This window comes from Ostrinia furnacalis, unplaced genomic scaffold, assembly GCF_004193835.3.
Source record: "Ostrinia furnacalis isolate ACB-3 unplaced genomic scaffold, ASM419383v2 OfSCF7680, whole genome shotgun sequence".
NCBI classification, from domain to species: Eukaryota; Metazoa; Arthropoda; class Insecta; order Lepidoptera; family Crambidae; genus Ostrinia; species Ostrinia furnacalis.
In genome coordinates this window covers 637,509-656,830 of record NW_021137919.1, presented here as the reverse complement: position 1 = coordinate 656,830, position 19,322 = coordinate 637,509, and the positions used below count along the sequence as shown (strand labels likewise).

Below are 19,322 nucleotides of genomic sequence, written 5' to 3'. Positions count from 1 at the left end.
TTAAAAGAACGAATATCTAGGTAACTTACCTAACTAAGTACTGTTTAAAATAAGTGTATCATCGTAGTGTGTTTTCATAATTAAATAATTGGTAGGTAACTAATGATAATGAAGAATTTGACCCATTTACCTAGTTATTATTAATAATTTATTAAAATTTTGTCGTATGACTATTCTAGAATCGTCATTAATTTTATTTTAATGTATTTTTCCTTCTTTACAGAATCGTACCCGCAGCCAGAGCTACCTCCTAACGTGATGGACTACATGTCTCTGAAGACGAGCTTGCCTCCCACACCCGTTCCACAAAGCCCCTCCTACTTCGCACATTCCGCTATAAGAGTCCCTCCTCCCCAAGCAGACCCTCTCTACGAAAGGCGACTCACCACCTCCTGGCTCCTCGCCAACCAAGTCCAAGCCCAGGGCCTCCTCAAACCGTACCCCATCTCGCCGTGGCAGCGAATCATGATGCAGTACCCTGACGCCAAGAACTTCCCTCCCTACATCAGCCTACACAACGATCTCCTCAGAATGAACTCCGACGAAGTGAAGTCAGAGAATTCCGAACACATATCTGTAGAAGCCAGCGATGATAGCACCGATCGACCTGATGATGAACGAAAGACTCCAACTGAAAAAGAGAAGAAGAAAAACCCATACTCCATTGAAGAACTCTTGAAGAAGCCCGAGAAAATGGTCAATTCCAGTCCGATGCCGTTTCTTAGGCAGCCTAGTGGAAGCATGATCGACTACCAGAGTCAGGAGAAGGAGCATAACTTGAGTAACAGGAGTTCTCCCGCCAGTTACTGCTCGGTACAAAGCGGGACTTCCAATGACTTTGCTGAATCGGTCACGTCTGAAATTAAAGCAGGGCATTGAAGATGTAATTAGAGGCAAAGGCTTCTAATCTTCTAACCCGGGCCTCTTCAAGGCGAAAGTGAATAGGCACTTACATGAAAGATAAGTACCTACCATCCTTGACTGCATCTCAGTTAGCACCAGGTGCGATTGCGGCCAAATACCTGCCTTGTTTGTTATGCATAAAAAATCTAGGTACAGGAAACTGTACCGCTCCTAAAAAGATTAAAAGGACGAAAGCAAGGAAGAGAAAATTCCTAAGGCATGCAGTGGATAACCATAGACAAGTAGGCAATCTATCTGGTGTATTTTTATTAAAATCTCAGTGATTTCATATCTGTAAGTAGGTAGTTACAACTGCTTCTCCGGATAAAGGTCATAAGCAGACTTATCAACTCGGAAAGGGATCAACGCCGTATCGCCTTTTGCGAGGCGAAGTGTTTACTTACGTGACGGACCGAATAAAGTGTGCGTTGCAGTAGGAGTTTCATACAAAGAATACTGGCCGCCTCGAGTTGATACGGTTACAATCTGTTTCCAAGTTAATGAATGTGCTTCGTCCTTAACTGTCTTGATTGTCCATGTTGTACGGGCTAGTTTGGGTGAAAAGTGTCCCAACTTAGCGAGGGCAATATTTTTTTTAATTTTTAACTTTTTTCTTATTTTTGCCTAAACTACACTTTCTGCTCTTTGTTACAAAAAGTATGTAATCAACTTTAACTGAAGCGTGTGTTGGATCTACGTAGGTATAATTTAATAGTGTCAATGGATATGGATAGGATTATTTGTATATTACGTAGGTCCGTAGGTACTGTGTCGCCATATTATAGTTAATAAATAAATACGTAATCATGTATGTAGACAGGTATGTTTGGTGTCCATAATAATTTAAAGTTAGTGTAAGTACCTACAAATAATTCACTTTAGTAATAATAAATTATTTTTACTTAAATTATTATTATTATAAGGTCTAGATTATCTGTAAATAGGTTAATATTAGATCAGTTAGCTAAAACTAGTTCTGTGGGAGGGTTTGAGTAGTTATGATACTGTGATATTCTTGTGTAATATAAAAATCTATTAATAGTAGCCATACTTAATTTAAGTCCTTAAAAAATCTTGTAAATGATTTTAAAATTAAATTAAATGTAAGTAGAATATGTACTTATTTTGTGCTGTCTCTCTTTCATTGGATCAGATGTTAATAAAACATTATGTATGTAGTGTACCTAACTATGTGATGATAAAATAAAATTGTAATTAATATTTAATAAGTTGTTTTAAAACAGCACAATAAACCAAATATCTATAAACTGTTTGAATTTATTTTCCCAAATAACAACATTACCTAAACTCACCTACACTTCCCGTACGTAAACGAACTATAGTCGCTGACATAGCCCGACGGATTAGCAAACTGAAGAGGCAATGGGCAGGGCCGTTGGGATAGCAAGGTTCTGGAGTGGAGGCCATGTAGGTACTGGAAAACGCAGAGTGGGACGTCCACCCACAAGATGGACCGATGGCCTGATAAAGGTAGCAGGAAGGCGCTGGTTGTGGGCCGCTACCAATCGTGCGATGTGAAAGTCGTTGGAGGAGGCATATGTGGCTGAAATGATGATGATGATAATGACAAACACTTCTCGTTTCCGTCACTGCAAAGAAATGCTATAGAGCTAAAATAAATAATATTAATTATGATGAGATAGTTGGAGACTTTCAGAGGGACGCGCGCTCGACAGTTATTCTGTCTGTGACAGACCAAAATTCGCGCGTGCAAGCAAAGACGCGGGCAAAAGCTATCTTCTATGTTTTTTCCTGGCACTAGGTGGCATACAGAAAAAAGTTTCTAAGATTTTAAAAATAGAAAACTACATTCGCTGTCGATAAGCTTTACTTACGATCACTGTAATCAATACCGGAACTCCGCTATGAAGTAATGGACACGCAACCTACGAGGCTACGACTATTATGCCAAAGGCTTAATTCCCAAATAGAATAACAGTCAGAAGGTTCATCATCTGCATTGTGCATTTCAAAAATACTGTCTCAGGTTGGTAAAGTAACCAACCAAAAAGTGTAATCCTAGCTCTTCTATCCGTAACTTCCTAATACATAAGTAAGGCGGAAAACTCGCAATAGTAAAGTAGGAAAATTATTTATTTAATAGAATAATGCGATAGAAATTATAAATATTACACTCCTTATGGGCATAAAAAACTCCAAAAATCTGCTTGAATAAACTAGGTACACAGCTGTTAAAATAGAAGCACAGTAGGTAAGTAAGACCCTGTAAGACTCCGCCACGAAAGTGCTCTTCTAAACTTCATTACTTTATCTATTTTACACATTTGATTTATCAATTTTTATCGTATAATTAAAACGTTAAAATTAATAAGCCCTTGACCTTATTCAGTTTTAATTTGACAGGATCACAGGAAAATGAGCACTGAAACAGTGTCAAACGTTTCATAAAAAAATCATGCTATGCCGTTGATATCCCTTTTTACCCGACTACGCCAGAAGGAGGGTTATGTTTTTAGTGTTAAATGAAGTACCTTTCTACCTGAGAAAGTATAGAAAATTTAAAGACCAGTCGGTATTGCACGAGCTTACTGCACCCGATTATGTTATGTAAAACAGAATTGCACCCACAACCGGATTGACTCTGAAGTCTACGTGATTACACACATCGAAACGACATTAGTGGATTACTCGCGTGTAATACACCCCCCGTATGCAAATGTGCCCACCTCACGTGTATTATGGAAATACTCGAACGCAACGGAAACCGCGTAATTTCATAGCTTACAAGATTACTTATTTAGGAGATAAATGGAGATTAGGTAAAGAATAAGATCGAGCTAGGTATTAAATTGTAATTTAATCCTATACTGACTTTGATGCGTGGAAGAATGAACGAAGTTAGTTGAAAATCTACATGCCTGGTTGGGTTGGCTGTGCGTTTGAGTGTGATGATAATACAGCCATATTGTTTAAAACATTACGAGTAGTGTAGGGAAGGTGTAGTTAATTGGTTCAGTATAATTTGGGGATCTAAAAGTGTACATGATGTAGGTATGTCTTAAAAGTGCAGTACAACGTCTATTTTTATGTTGATTTTCTTTTATTATATTATTCTGATTTACCTACAATTTTTTTTGTCATCATAGGCTGCAAGCTTAAAATTCCTTGCGCATACGTTTAGTAATCTGTGGCAGACTTTAAAAAAAAACATACTGACACTGACATGGAACGTCAAAACATATTTTAGTGATGTCGGAATCAATTTTCAATTGAACAATCGACTCAATTAATTGAATGACGTTCAATCGCCATTAAATTTTATAAAGTTGAGGATGCTTGTTTTCGTATTTTCACGAAGCAATAAATTCTTCAAATTTCTGCAATTAAAAAATCCAAACTATCATAATATGTAATATAAAAGTTGTATTACATGAAAATAAATAGTGTTTACTAAATGTTACCTATTCAAACAGTGATAATAACTATGTAAAGTTTTAGTCTCAAATGTTTTAACCTTTACATTTTAAATATTTTTTGCTTTTTTGTTGCATTTTATTTTTAACATGCTGTATAAATCAGTTATAATTCGATTGACATATACAGTTGAAACATTCAATTGAATAAAACTTACATTTTATCCCATGCCTAGTCAGTAACTTGAACGAAAATTTGCAAAACTACTAAAAAGTAAAGATATCACAGAAAATAATATTCATCTTGTGCTTTGTGGGCTTAATTATTCTTGATTCTTTTAGTTTTTGTAATATATAACCTAAACCAAACTTTCGAGGTTATGGATTCCAATAACAAAACACGACAAGTGAGTAACTCACAACATATTGTTTTTTGTAAATACTAAGCAATAGCTTCGTTCTATAGTTATTTAATTGATAACACAATATATTTAGTTGTGTAAGACACAAACTTTCTGTTCAAAAACACGATATTTCTTCCTCAACAAAATTACTTCTAAAACTTTTATTTTGTCATGAAACTAAGTAGAAAAAACTAACTTTTCCACAGCTAGAGGAAGTGGAAGCTCTCAGCTCAATATACGGCGAAGACTGGGTGACTGAAAGTGAGGCATGTTACAGTATAAAAGTGAAAGACATCAAGCGAGAGATCTTGTTGAGTGTTACCATGACCCCGGACTACCCGAGCCAGTCGCCGCCCCAGTACGAGCTGTCGGCGCCGTGGATGGATAGAAAGGCTAAGCAAATACTGCATCAGACTCTAGATGCAGTGTATTTGTAAGTATAAATTACATTAACGAAATAGTAATATATATAATAATAATATAAATTTTGACATGAATGAAGGGATATGGTCAGTAATACTTACAAGTACATTATCACATTTATCAGGGCCGCCCGCGACTTCGTACGCGTGGATCCCGTTATACCCCCTTCATCTATCTTACATGGTTTAGATTTTTTCATACAAATGTTTTTTCCCGCTAACTCCCGTTCCCGTGGGAATTTTGCAATATCCTGTTGTAACTAAGCTTTAAGTTTACTAAGGTACCTGCATGCTAAATTTCAAGCGTCTAACTTAAGCGGTTTAGATTTTTCATACTAAATGATTTTCCCGCTAATTCCCGTTCCCGTGGGAATTTCGGGAATTCCTTTCTTAGTGCACCTCTACGGTACCTAAGCTACGTCCTTTCCAAATTTCAAGTGCCTATGTTTAACCGTTTAGGCTGTGCGTTGATCTGTCACTAAGTCAGTCAGTTTCTCCTTTTATATTTTTAGATAATGTCCTTATAGAACAATTCATTACTTATTAGCTGACCTGGTGAACTTTGTACCGCCTATTAGAATAAGAATAGATCCCACATCAGAATCCCACATCAAAAATAATGTGGGATTCTAATGGTGAAAGATTTTTCAAATCAGTCCATTAGTTCCAGATCCTATTCAATACAAAACATTAAATCTTTCTTCTTGATAATATTAGTGTAGATAATGGTAAAATAAAAAAATAAAAATTCTTACCTTTCCTTTGTATGTTTTCTTTAATTGTAATTTCATGTCTCTTTTCAATAATAAGCCTAAACAGCTCAATAATACTCCTAATGTAACCTGTATCCTTCTCATCATTCTTACAGAGATAATATCGGTGAAACAGTGATTTACCAATGGGTGGAGGCGATCCGGGAGTGTCTGATGAACATGAAGACACCCTCCCCGGAGCCTGAGACCGAGCTCGAGCTGCCTGAATCTATTGATAGGTTAAAGGTACGTCAATCCATACTAATATTATAAATAGGAAAGTAACTATGTCTGTTAACTTCTTATACTTCAAACACTAGACTAATTTAGTTTGGTGACTCAGGGAAAACAGGATATTTTTAATCCCGATTCTATTAAAGACCCATAATCATGCAGGCGGGAGATAGTTTTACCCACATTACTACCAATCACCAAACTAATATTTAAATACTATATTAATGCATCAGTGCTGCTTTAAAAGTTTTCACAGATAGATCTAACTACATAAACAAATAACATGCATCATGGTGATTTGTTTACTGTTCTACTCATGCTCATAGTGTCCATGCGTTTTTATAGTGGGGTGGACCATGTGAGGTAATCCTAGATACGCATTGGCATATTATACTCAATAGAAGTGCCAAAGTAAAAAAAATGTGTAATATGTTAATATGTAAAATTGTATTTTAATTTTTGGTTCCAGTTAAGCATCGAATGCCCGGCCATCACTCACGGGGCCGTGCTGACTGACAGAAAAAGTAATTTCCAAGGTCACGCCGCTGAGGTCCACAGCATAGAAGAAGTCAAGTGAGTGTCAGAAGTTTTAGAAGTCAGAAGTGTGTTGCTTAGAGCGATGTTAGTTTTTGCCGCCAGACGGCGCTAGTAGTCAAACAAAATGATTTGATAATAATCTTGATATTTTTCTTAGAATAGTAGAAGTCAAGTGAGTATGACAAGTTTCAGAAGTCAGCAGAAATACTGTTGCTTAGAGCGATGTTAGTTTAGATACCGCTAGATGGCGTACAATTTTTTCATGCAAACTGTGTAGGTAAATGAGGTAAATGTATTTCTTCTGTGCTATAAAATTTTTACATAATATGGCATATTGCTCATCATAATTAACTGATGGCTGTTGGGACATAAAAGTTCCAGTGTGCCAACCATAGGCCTGAAATCCTGGAAGGAGAAACAATTCGTTTAACAGTAGACGTCTTTTGGTTGAAACGTAGAAATAAATAGATGCTTCCATTACAACAGCTTTTGAACTAGTTTTTCCTGGATTCTTAATACAGAAGTCTATGTGTAATTCTAACGTTTATCATTGTAATCCCCAGCGCCGTCCTAGAGAAACTAAAGGAAAACAAAAAAATAATGAACGCAACGCACAACATGTACGCTTACCGTATAGAGCGGACGAAGAACGGTCACACCACATTCCTACAAGATTGCGACGACGACGGCGAGGCCCACGCGGGTGGTCGCATGTTGCATCTACTGCAGATATTGGATCAAAAGAACACGCTCGTTGTTGTATCACGATGGTAAGTCACCAAGACGGAGCGAAGCGGAGAAGTGTCGCGTTGTATCGCGCTTGGTAAGTGTTATTAGGCCTGAGGTGGAATGAGGGCTACCGTTTTTATACTTAACAGTTGGCACCCCTGGCGATTGACAGGACCTTACTCTACAGTGGCGCCATCTTGATGAGTGCAAATGCGATAGTCCTCCTACCACTTTAGCGCTCACAAGTTGGCGCCACTGTCTTCGCGACTAGCAAGTGACAGGACCTTACTCTACAGTGGCGCCATCTTGATGAGTGCAAATGCGATAGTCCTCCTACCACTTTAGCGCTCACAAGTTGGCGCCACTGTCTTCGCGACTAGCAAGTGACAGGACCTTACTCTACAGTGGCGCCATCTTGATGAGTGCAAATGCGATAGTCCTCCTACCACTTTAGCGCTCACAAGTTGGCGCCACTGTCTTCGCGACTAGCAAGTGACAGGACCTTACTCTACAGTGGCGCCATCTTGATGAGTGCAAATGCGATAGTCCTCCTACCACTTTAGCGCTCACAAGTTGGCGCCACTGTCTTCGCGACTAGCAAGTGACAGGACCTTACTCTACAGTGGCGCCATCTTGATGAGTGCAAATGCGATAGTCCTCCTACCACTTTAGCGCTCACAAGTTGGCGCCACTGTCTTCGCGACTAGCAAGTGACAGGACCTTACTCTACAGTGGCGCCATCTTGATGAGTGCAAATGCGATAGTCCTCCTACCACTTTAGCGCTCACAAGTTGGCGCCACTGTCTTCGCGACTAGCAAGTGACAGGACCTTACTCTACAGTGGCGCCATCTTGATGAGTGCAAATGCGATAGTCCTCCTACCACTTTAGCGCTCACAAGTTGGCGCCACTGTCTTCGCGACTAGCAAGTGACAGGACCTTACTCTACAGTGGCGCCAACTGGTGAGCGCTAAAACATCGTAATCATTTGACAGTTCATAACGTACGATAAAGTCAGACAGACAAAGCGTTTGACAGAATAATCGTACGTTATGAATTGTCAAATGATTACGATTGCTTTACACAATTCCACCTCTGGTTTCCACACTTTCCACCAAGGCGGAGCGAAGCGGAGAAGTGTCGGGCGGTCAATTTTTTATTAGAAACTTCTTTTTTCTTTTAAAAAGATTATTAGTAATTTGTTATTGCACAAATTAATAATAATCCCGTTAACCCCTCGTACTAAGCTAAATATACTTATGTCAAGTAAGCTTACCACAATTATAGTCAAGCGGCGGGGCCGAACCCGCGTTCCCCGGATCACGGATCAGCCAGTCCGACTTCACCGTTCGGCTATGGCTTCAAGAAATGGAATTAATGAAATCTAATTGGTTATTGAAAACACTTCTCCGCTCCGCTCCATTCCGCTCCGCCTTGGTGGAAAACGGGCCTTACACTACATTCCTACAAGATTGCGACGACGACGGCGAGGCCCACGCGGGCGGTCGCATGTTGCATCTACTGCAGATACTGGATCAAAAGAACACGCTCGTAGTTGTGTCGCGATGGTAAGTGTTTTAAGATTATTAGTGATTTTTTATTGCACTTTAACGGGACTATTCCCACCTCTCGTTCCCACTAGGCATGGAAATGATTGCTATTTTTCATTCATTTTCATTCTATGAAATGATGATTTTTTTTCATATGATTTCACATGCGAAATTTCACAGGCAATGATTTTTATTCGCAGTGTAGCTCTCTCATATAATGTGCTACTTTTAATGAAGTATGAATTATGATGAAGGATTGCTAATAAGCTAAAATATGAAATGTAACAACATCTGTTTCATTTATGTCGCACAACAAAAAACAAACAGTTTCACAGCACATCAATAACCGCGCGACTAGTGAAAATCATTCATTTCATCTGCCTGCTATCTAATGAAATCATACGAATGATGACAAGGAAATCTAAACCTTACCTTTGAGTTTAAAGTTCATATTTAAAATGCCCAGTTTTGTCCGTCATCACATCTCTTGTCCTTTTCTAACACGCACATGATCAAATCATTCCTTCTTACTCGCTTGGTCGCTTCGCAGAGCTGCGCTCACGGACTTCGCTCAAATGAATGAATGAAATTCATGTGATTCGTGATTTCGTTGACTGTGAAATTATAGTAGTCTATGTGAAGTAATTTAGCAGGTGTGATTAATGAAATTCATTTCATATGATTTTTCACCTGCTATTCATGAAATGTTCCATGCCTAGTTCCCACCACTGCAACTCCTGTGTAGCCAGGATCTACAGCTTGACCGCCACAAAAACCCAACCAATGAAGGTCAAGTTTGTCCCGGGGGAAAGTTAAACTGTCATTGGACCCGCAACGAAATTAATCAGAAGAACATAATAATAAATAATAATAATAAATCTTTGGACAATTTCACACAGCGCCAGCTAGCCCCAAAGTAAGCAACTCAATGCTTGTGTTATGGGTGCTAGCTTAACGGATATACTACTTATATACTTTTTTTTAAATTAAAAACATACATATTATATTTACACCCAGACCCGTCACAGAAATTAAAATTCACCATTTTAATTTCTGCCCGGCCGGGAATCGAACCCGGGACCTCTCGGCATAGTAGTCCGTTCTGAAACACTACACCAAACGGCCGACTGAACATAGGAGGGGTTCGAAATTAAGGTTATTGCACTTTAGTAATTTGTGTTAATACTAGATCAAAAGAACACGCTCGTCGTTGTATCGCGCTGGTAAGTGTTATTAGGCCAGTTTTCCACCAAGGCGGAGCGAAGCGGAGAGGTGTCGGGCGGTTTTTTTCCCTAGAATTTACAGCGGCGGCGATGCGGCGTGGAGCGGAGAGGAGAAATGGAATTAATTAAATCTGATTGGTTATTCAAAACACTTTTTCGCTCCGCTCCTTCCCCGCTTTTTTTTCTGGGTAAGACGTCTCTCATTTGTCTCAACTTTTTTTTCCTTCTGAATGTTTTTTTATAACGGAGATACAACTGTCGCGAATGCAGATGACTAAGACGCCATCTAGAGTTAAACTAGATTATCTAGTAGTGCAACCAGCGCCATCTAGTATCTTTCACAAAAAACACCTGCTATTTTTTACTTACTTAGATTTAACATGTCAAGTAAAAAGCGACATCTAGTGTAAAAATGATGTACTAATACTAAATCGATTCTTACTTGTGATAATAATATATCACTTTTATCCATCTTAATAATAATTGGTTTAAATTGTATGCTTTTTATTATAATTTATTTCTTTAGTGTCGACACCGCCTTCCCCTTCATATTTGTTTCAAGTAACTGTCCTCACCATAGGTTGTCTGGAAGAGATCGCGGATAAGACCGCCTAATTGTACCTTGTCNGGACACCCTGCTTGTGTGTTCCTTTTCTTCTGTTATGTTATTTGTTTGGTGTGCAATAAAGTGTATTTATTATTATTATGTTTGTACGCTTTGGAGCTCACGGGTCAAAAGTGGCCCGGTCCTTTATAAGGCTTGCGTGGGGATTATTATTATTAATATAAGAAATCGATTGCTACTTATTAATTTATTAACACCACCTTTCCAGGTATGGCGGCATCCAACTAGGCCCAGATCGTTTTCGTCACATCAATAACGCAACTAGGCAAGTTATCGAGCAAGCTGGACTACTGAAGAAGAAGTGACAAACCGAGAAAGACTTACGACACTCTTGCACTCATCATAAGATGTGATTGTAGTACTGAGACGGCACGTGAAGGTAAATGGCATCTTCAGTCGTTGTAGTAGGTGATGTTTTGCAATATTTACATTATTTGGTGTGAGAGAGATATTATTAGGTACGTCATCTTCACACTAAACCCAAAAGAAAAACAATGTTATTCTCGGTTAAAACTAGTTTTAGAGGTCTATCATTAGATAAGTCAACCAACACCAAGAAAATAGTAAAGGGCAATACTATCGAAAATTGACTACAAAGATGGATACTATCTTTTTTTCACTACTATATGATAGTCTATCGATAGTAAGCTCGAGCGACAACACTAGTTGAGACTTTTCATTCTATAAAATGTCATTATTTAGACTGTCATTTGTCAAACTGACAATTATTTTTTAATTGATCCCAGAATAAGGTCTGATTGGTTACCAAGTGTATAATTTTGACGTTAGGTTTATTAATATATCTATTAGTAGATAGATTTGAGGGCCTAGTGTGAGTTTTTATCAATCGCGCTGACTGGTGAGCGCGTCAAAAAATGTCATTAAATGTATGACGGATTGTACAGCGCCCCTAGCGGGAAACGTTCAAAAACTAAAATTTTCATACATTTTTTAAACGCACTCACTAGTGAGCGCGTTTGCTGTAAACTGACACAGCCCACAGTATCTACATATTATTTACTGTCAAAATTCAGTTGTCATGCTTATTTTATGTATAAAATATTGGCGGCGCCACTGTCTTAGCCACAAGCAAGTGACCTTACTTGCCAGTGGCGCCAACTGGTGAGCGTCGAGCGCAATTAGGAAACCCTCATTCAAGTGTAATATTATCCTACAAATATTATAAATGCGAAAGTTTGTATGGATGTTTGTTACTCTTTCACGCAAAAACTACTACTTTGTTGAAACTTTACAGTTTTATTGTTTATAACCCAGATTAATATAGGCTATAATTTATACAAAATAAATTTCACGCGGGAATTTTTATAAATTGCAAGCAAAAGCTTATTTTCCCACACTACAAGTTGCTTGACTTATGCTCATTTTCAAATACTAATGGACTGTAATCTAAATGTTACGTATTCATTAATAAATTGCAAACTAACGAATAAAGATTTCATTTATCGATTAATCGAATATTAATGGCCTCTTTCTTAATAAATAAGATCTATAATTATAATGAGATGGATATTAACCCTTAAATAATGTTTTGGTTAATTGTGTAATTAATTAGTTACTATCTTAGTGTTTGATAATGTGATATTAATTACCTAAGATCGTACTTACCTAAAAAGACTAATTTTTATTTTGCGTGGCATTTAAATGTTTTACAGTAATTCTTGGTCTAACTTTATATTTTTATATTATGTTACTAATAAACCAGTAGGCTGAGTGTGAGTTTACATCAAAATTAAATGTCCTCACTAGTGAGCACGTTAAAAAAAATGTATGAAAATTTTAGTTCTTGAACGTTTCCGCTAGGGGCGCTGTACAATCCGTAATATGTATTACATTTAATTACATTTTTGGTGTGAACTCACATTAGGCCCTCACTATGTTACTGAAGATTTTTCGTCGATCGTCAGGTAGTTTACATAAATTATTATGACGAATAAGCTTGACTCTATCAAAATGACCACATATTCCATACAAGGCGAGAGTGAATAGGCACTTACAGGGCAGATATGTACCATCCTAGACTGCATCTCACTCAACACCAGGTGCGATTGCGGTCAAATACCTGCCTTGTCTTGCATAAAAAAAAATACCTTTTTGGCAATTAGATTGCCACCGAATATATGAACATCCAACAAAAATACTTATGTATCTGCTATATTTTCACAATTGTATCTAAAATACAGGATGTAAACCTTTATCTATCTTCAATACAGATACGGCGTGGGCGTTTACAATATTTTTTTGGTTTTAACGCTAAAAACTGCCATTTTTCCGTGGCATTTTTTATTTTTGTCAATGCTACTAACAACTAATAACGTAGGTAGGTATAATATGTTTTTGTTGTAGAGTTAAAGAAGATTTTTTGAGGACTTAATATAATTAAATGTTTAAATATCATTTTTTTCACTACTAACNTTACTACTCTAAACTAACTGACGACGGATACCAATGTCAAATGGGATGTAAACTGAGATACCCACAAAAAAAAAAAAAATCCTCAACTAACAGTGCGTAAACTGGCATCACCGTACGTGATACTACATAGTTCTTATTTCTAATCTCTTCGGACAAAGCCCTCGCATAATTATGATAGAACTTCACTTTTTAAGTTCGTTTAATCATTAAGTATAGCCATCATTTCGCAGTTTTTCATCGTAATCATTAGAATAAGTACCTAGTACCTACCAATTCCAACGATTACCTCAGTACTGGCAAGCACGAGGTAGGCACTAAACAGAAATTATCTACTACTCAGCGATGACGACGACAAATAATTATTTCGAGGTAAAAATCATTATTTTATACTTAAAATCATCATCATATTAATCATTTGCTCTTCCTTTCTCAATCACCGTAAACTATATTATCATTCACATTCTACCCTCACACTACTTATTCAGCGAATGCCCACTTGGCAGCATCGGCAATTTGCGCCATAATCGGCGGCGTCCGACAGATGTCGCTAATCAGGATTACCATATAAATGGGATTGCTTCGTAATTAAATTAATAAAACGGGAGCAAATGGATATCAATGGGATACTGGAAAACGAAGTGTATTTTTTTGGCTTGATCAATGGCGCGTATTAATAACATTAATGTTGTTTTAAATGGAACAGAAAATATTTCAGCGTCATAGTCATCTCATATGGTTTAGTTATATCGATTCCTTAAAACTTTACATTAATTTTCTTGGCGGAAAAGTGAAAACTACATTTTGTTCGTAGATCAAAGTCCATAAGAACTGGTATCATAGCATACCCAAATTATTTAAGTAAGTTTATTACTTTCCTGTGAGCACCGATAAATCTTATTTAACGTTCTAATTAATAAACATAATTAGTATGTATAATTAATTTTTAATCGCACAGTACATAGCTCATCCGAGTTAATTTGATTAATTGACCACAAATTAGGCTCAGTGTTGCCATAGCCACAACAAACGAACACCATTTTGGGTAGTAACTATTCGAAGGCTTAATTAATATTAATTACCGGGTGCGTGTTTAACCGCACATTGTTACAGTTACGAAATTGTGTGACAGTTGAAGTGATATTTCACACCTCGCTGTGACTGCGAGGCTCGCGTGTGGACGCGGCCTTAGTTGGCGGTGTTCAGCTTGAGTTATGGCTTAGGCTGCAGGCACACAGCTGGGCGTGAGTGTGGTGCGATGTGATTGCGTTCCGTACAAATTGACAGCCGTAAGCAAATGTGCGTGTATAGCAGTGATTATTAAAAGTGTAATCATTGTAGCATATTAGGGGTCATCCATAAAGTACGTCACACGTAAAGACGGGGGGAGGGGGTTGACAAAGTGTGACATGGTGTGACAAGGGGTGGGAGGGGTCCTAAGTTTCGTGACATCACATTTCAATTGTTTCAAATATTTAATATAATGTTGATTTCATATAAAAAAAATACTTAATTTAAATGGAAATAAAACTAATTTCGGAACTGCTGTTAATTTAATAATGTTTCGATGTGAAATTGCAAAACATGTGACGTCANGTTGACAAAGTGTGACATGGTGTGACAAGGGGTGGGAGGGGTCCTAAGTTTCGTGACATCACATTTCAATTGTTTCAAATATTTAATATAATGTTGATTTCATATAAAAAAAATACTTAATTTAAATGGAAATAAAACTAATTTCGGAACTGCTGTTAATTTAATAATGTTTCGATGTGAAATTGCAAAACATGTGACGTCACACTAGGGAGGGGGGGGGGTCTCAGAAATGTGACCACCTGTGACAATGACGGAGGGGGTTCAAAAAATCATGAAATTCGTGTGACGTACTTTATGGATGGCCCCTTATGCGAAGCTCTCCAATCTGGGTTTGGTTCAGAATGATTTTGTCATAATTACACGACACGTTATATTCCAACGCACATCTAATGCCCCTAACTAAAAACCGTCAGTAGGATCTTACTCCAAACCGATTCACAAATACTCACGTCGATGCTAGCGCGGTACGCTGTTAAAAGGTGAGGGCTCTGGCACATTCTCTTAATCTATTCTTTGAGGCTGGTTTTATACTCACGCTGAAAATATTGAAAATCTTTTATAGCTCTTTATGCTTAGGATATTTTAAAGTATGCAGCTTTACCATGTAAAACATTAATTTATATTGTTCGAATACATTCAATAATAGCATTTTATACTGAAAATGGCGAACTACTACGCTATGTGCGACCGCGGGCGGATATTCGTTCCGCAGGGGGCAAATGATGTGACAAGCACGAACATTTTGTATCCTTGATCGGTCATGCTTCCGGAGGATCGTAGTACATTCATACGTCATTTGTTGAAGTATTTCCAATAGTGAAACTTGTTTAAAGCTCGAGAAACTCAGAGTAACAAAGTTTATAAAAACGCTTGAACAGGCACTAGACACATTTGTTATCTGAGACCCTGGTGTATTATAAGTCCTTATATCATCGTTTATAAAACAAAAGCAATGTAAAAGAAAATATTTGCCCTTTTTTAAAGAATTCGAAAAGAAACTTGCGAAGGTCAAAACGAACGAAGCTGTTTCTTTAAATACGAAATGTAGAGCCATTCCAGAAAACTCGAAGAAAATACTAAGTTTTTAATCCAGGTTTTATCTCATGTAGTTGTGATTAAAGTCTTAATACAAAGCTAGACTTGGAGCAGTGCATGTAGCTGTTTCTATCTTTACTGGATTTTATTCAATGCGTTTATTGTGTTTCTTGCAATGAAAATGTTGTTTCTCCTAATGATAAAGACAAAACAAGTGTTCAAACGAATACGTAGAAATGTTTATAAAATAATTAATAGAAATAATCGAGAACAATCTTTTTTATGTGTGCTTATTAATTAATTAAATATCGACGAAGATAAACATGGCCCATGAGATGATTCATAATGAAGTTCTCTGAATGTAGCGTAGCTATTTGTAATTTGCGGGTAGAATCAGCTTTGTTTACCCGTCTAATGCTACATCAAACATTTGATCTGTCTAGACCGAACCTTGGCTGACTAGAGACGGTAATGGCGTCGTTAGGCCGGTTGTCCACTGAACGCGTGCGAGTTGGAGGAAAAGCGCGGTGCGAATGGTGCGAGATCGCAACCCGCAACCAAGGTTATTGACATAACGCTTATATCAGCAAAAAATAAATATAAGGAAGGATATGATTATAGATAAAGCAAGCTATTTTGGAACGCATACTTGTCCTTAAAACCAATAAAGAATAAATTTTGGTCTAAATTCTGAATAAGTACGAGTTTATGTTAATATCATATTATAATTGTCTCTCAGATCGTAGTAGGCGTCATTCGTAATTTATTTTATTTTATTTACTAGCTGACCCGGCGAACTTCGTACCGCCTTAGCGTAGAGATTTTCTTAATATTTTTTTCCGTAAGAACCATCCTTGGACTTCCACAAACATTTAAAAAAAAGAATTATCGAAATCGGTTCAGCCGTTCACACGTGATGCCGTGACAACGCGAAACGGGTTTCATTTTTATATACAGGGTGTTTCTTGTAAGGTGTCAAGCCGAAGGCAGGTGATAGGTGAGGACTAGACCTATCGATTTCACCCCCATGTATGTTCTACGATTTTTCATAGTTTAGAAGTTATCGTTAATTTTGTGATTTTTTCAAATTGTATGACCCAGTAGGCTTTAAATTTTTTTATCTTTTTTTGGGTCGACTTTTCTCAGATTTCTTTTTTTTGACAGATTCCCTATTAATTGCAGATTTTTGAAAAAAATAATCAACTTCCTATCTTTGATGCAAGATACAAAATTTTTGCTAGAAACATAAAAAATATGCTATTAGCGGAACATTCTAAAATTTTTAACTTAAAAGTTAAAAAAAAATGAAGAAATTCCATAGGTCCAAAATAATTTTAAAAACTGCGCAGTTTTCTGAACTTTCATAATAACACAAAAAAACATGTACTTAATAGGCCATTATTTTCTGTAATCGCTCCACTAAAGTGGTAAGTCGGAGATTCCGTTACATGTTTTTGACTTTCTTAGGACTAACTAAATGTTCCGCTAATAGCATATTTTTTATGTTTCTAGCAAAAATTTTGTATCTTGCATCAAAGATAGGAAGTTGATTATTTTTTTCAAAAATCTGCAATTAATAGGGAATCTGTCAAAAAAAAGAAATCTGAGAAAAGTCGACCCAAAAAAAAGATAAAAAAATTTAAAGCCTACTGGGTCATACAATTTGAAAAAATCACAAAATTGACGATAACTTCTAAACTATGAAAAATCGTAGAACATACATGGGGGTCAAATCGATAGGTCTAGTCCTCACCTATCACCTGCCTTCGGCTTGACACCTTACAAGAAACACCCTGTATATAGATTAGGACAACCAACAAGACAAACACGCATACATGGAATTACTATAACTAAAAGTGCTTAGAACTAAGTGTTGTCTTAATTAAAGGCTGCCACGGCAATAATTTATTTATGTACAATAGAATGACACCGGTGTTGAATCGTCTATCTCATCGTCTAAACCGCCTTACACGCACCGCTCCGCTACTCCGCTTAAATTCAGTGGATCGTAGGCCTTATACAGACATGTTTCTATTGCTCGTTGCTACCCGCGACTCGTGGCTGTCAACACATTAAGTAGCCAATGTGGCTGGATTTACTTTAGATAATGCCTTTACGAGCCTTAAGTCTCAAAGTTTCTTTAACGATATTTGGATTGAAAATGCTATCTCAAATTACTTCTTTCGAAGTTTCATTGGATAAACTGTTCGAGCTGATGAGCATGCGATGATAGTATCTTGTTTTGAAAAAGGTTTAAACAATGAAAGGTGAGCTCTTTGTTTCAAAAATTAATTCCATCTTAACTAATCTCGTCAAGTCGAAACTTGAACCTTCAATGGCGTTGATTGTCTAAAGGGTTCCTTTTCAAACACTTTGAAAACAGAGAAACAAACTTCACCGACCTGTTTTAAATGCAAAAGTTACTAAGAAGGCTATCAGGGTTTGCAAGGTGATGACTCAACAAGTATCTTTAATTACCCCCTTGGCTCGAGCTGGCTCCGGAGGCTGGTCACGTCGCTTTTGAGGGCTCTGGCCCGCTAATTAAGCTGCTCCCTAAAAACGGGACAAACTCCGAATGGATCCTATCAATCCCATCTTCGACCCCCATTTGCGAGAAAATTGTCCGACGTCCCCAAATTTTGTGCAATCCTCCTGATAGGACACACCTTCATTTATAACCCAATCTTTCGATTCTTCGGCTGTGAATAAAATTCAGCTTCCGAGGGTGGATTCGAGTGTTTCCAACAGAAAACTCAGATTAGGGGATTATGTTATTGGGTTGTCCAACTTTTTTCACTCTAGACAAAGTTCAGAACTCTCTGTATTCAATAAAGAGGCAACTTGTTCAGATATTGTACGAAGTGCCTCGACTTACGGGTATAAATATGAATGGGGGAACAAATTGGTTCGGGAATGATAATCAGTTGTAGTAATATGGGGAGAGGGTTGGGGTCTGGAATAAGGAAGCCGATATTTGATACGATATTATATGCCGATATTGAATGAGATCTCAATATACAGTATTACGCGCTTGGATGTCGCTAGATCAGTCTGCGGCTGGAGTTCTCTACAAATAAATTGCTTTGAGTTTTATTCTGAGCGGTGTTTGGCAAATTCCATTTCGCGTTGACATTGTCTATTGTTTCTTTGGTTTCGTTTATTTCATTCTGATTCAGCTGATTGAACGCATTGGATATTAGTTACAAATCACATTTCATTGCGTCTTTGTTGGTGGGAAAAAATCTATTTGGGACATTTTACTTCAGTGAATACTTACTTTTTATCTTGATTTACCGATATTATGACGCTATTTGATGCATATTTTTTTATTTGAGCTTCGTAATGTAACTGCCAAACGTACATACTTACCAACCATCTTACTTTAATATAGGTACATGGTGATATGGTCGTAAGGTTTTAAATAAGTAACTACCTACCTAATTTCCTGACCTACTTACCTACGTTATAAATATTAGTTAATTAAGTAA

General features: G+C 37.3%; 1 protein-coding gene across 1 annotated transcript; it reads left to right on the top strand.

Annotated features, from left to right (window-relative positions):
• Positions 1–4,546: 4,546 nt before the first annotated feature.
• On the top strand, positions 4,547–12,469 carry LOC114365909 (protein IMPACT-like). Its single transcript, XM_028322622.1, has 6 exons — positions 4,547–4,705; positions 4,909–5,135; positions 5,993–6,122; positions 6,580–6,683; positions 7,211–7,417; positions 10,982–12,469. Exons 1-6 carry the CDS (start codon positions 4,679–4,681, stop codon positions 11,076–11,078), a joined length of 792 nt encoding a protein of 263 aa, XP_028178423.1. The 5' UTR covers positions 4,547–4,678; the 3' UTR covers positions 11,079–12,469.
• Positions 12,470–19,322: the final 6,853 nt, after the last annotated feature.

Bases quoted from the DNA above. Each gene is read 5' to 3' on its own strand.
- LOC114365909 (XM_028322622.1), top strand. From the start codon at position 4,679: ATGGATTCCAATAACAAAACACGACAA. The intron at 4,706-4,908 runs GTGAGTAACTCA...ACTTTTCCACAG, and splicing joins CCAATAACAAAACACGACAA to CTAGAGGAAGTGGAAGCTCT. The intron at 6,123-6,579 runs GTACGTCAATCC...TTTTGGTTCCAG, and splicing joins AATCTATTGATAGGTTAAAG to TTAAGCATCGAATGCCCGGC.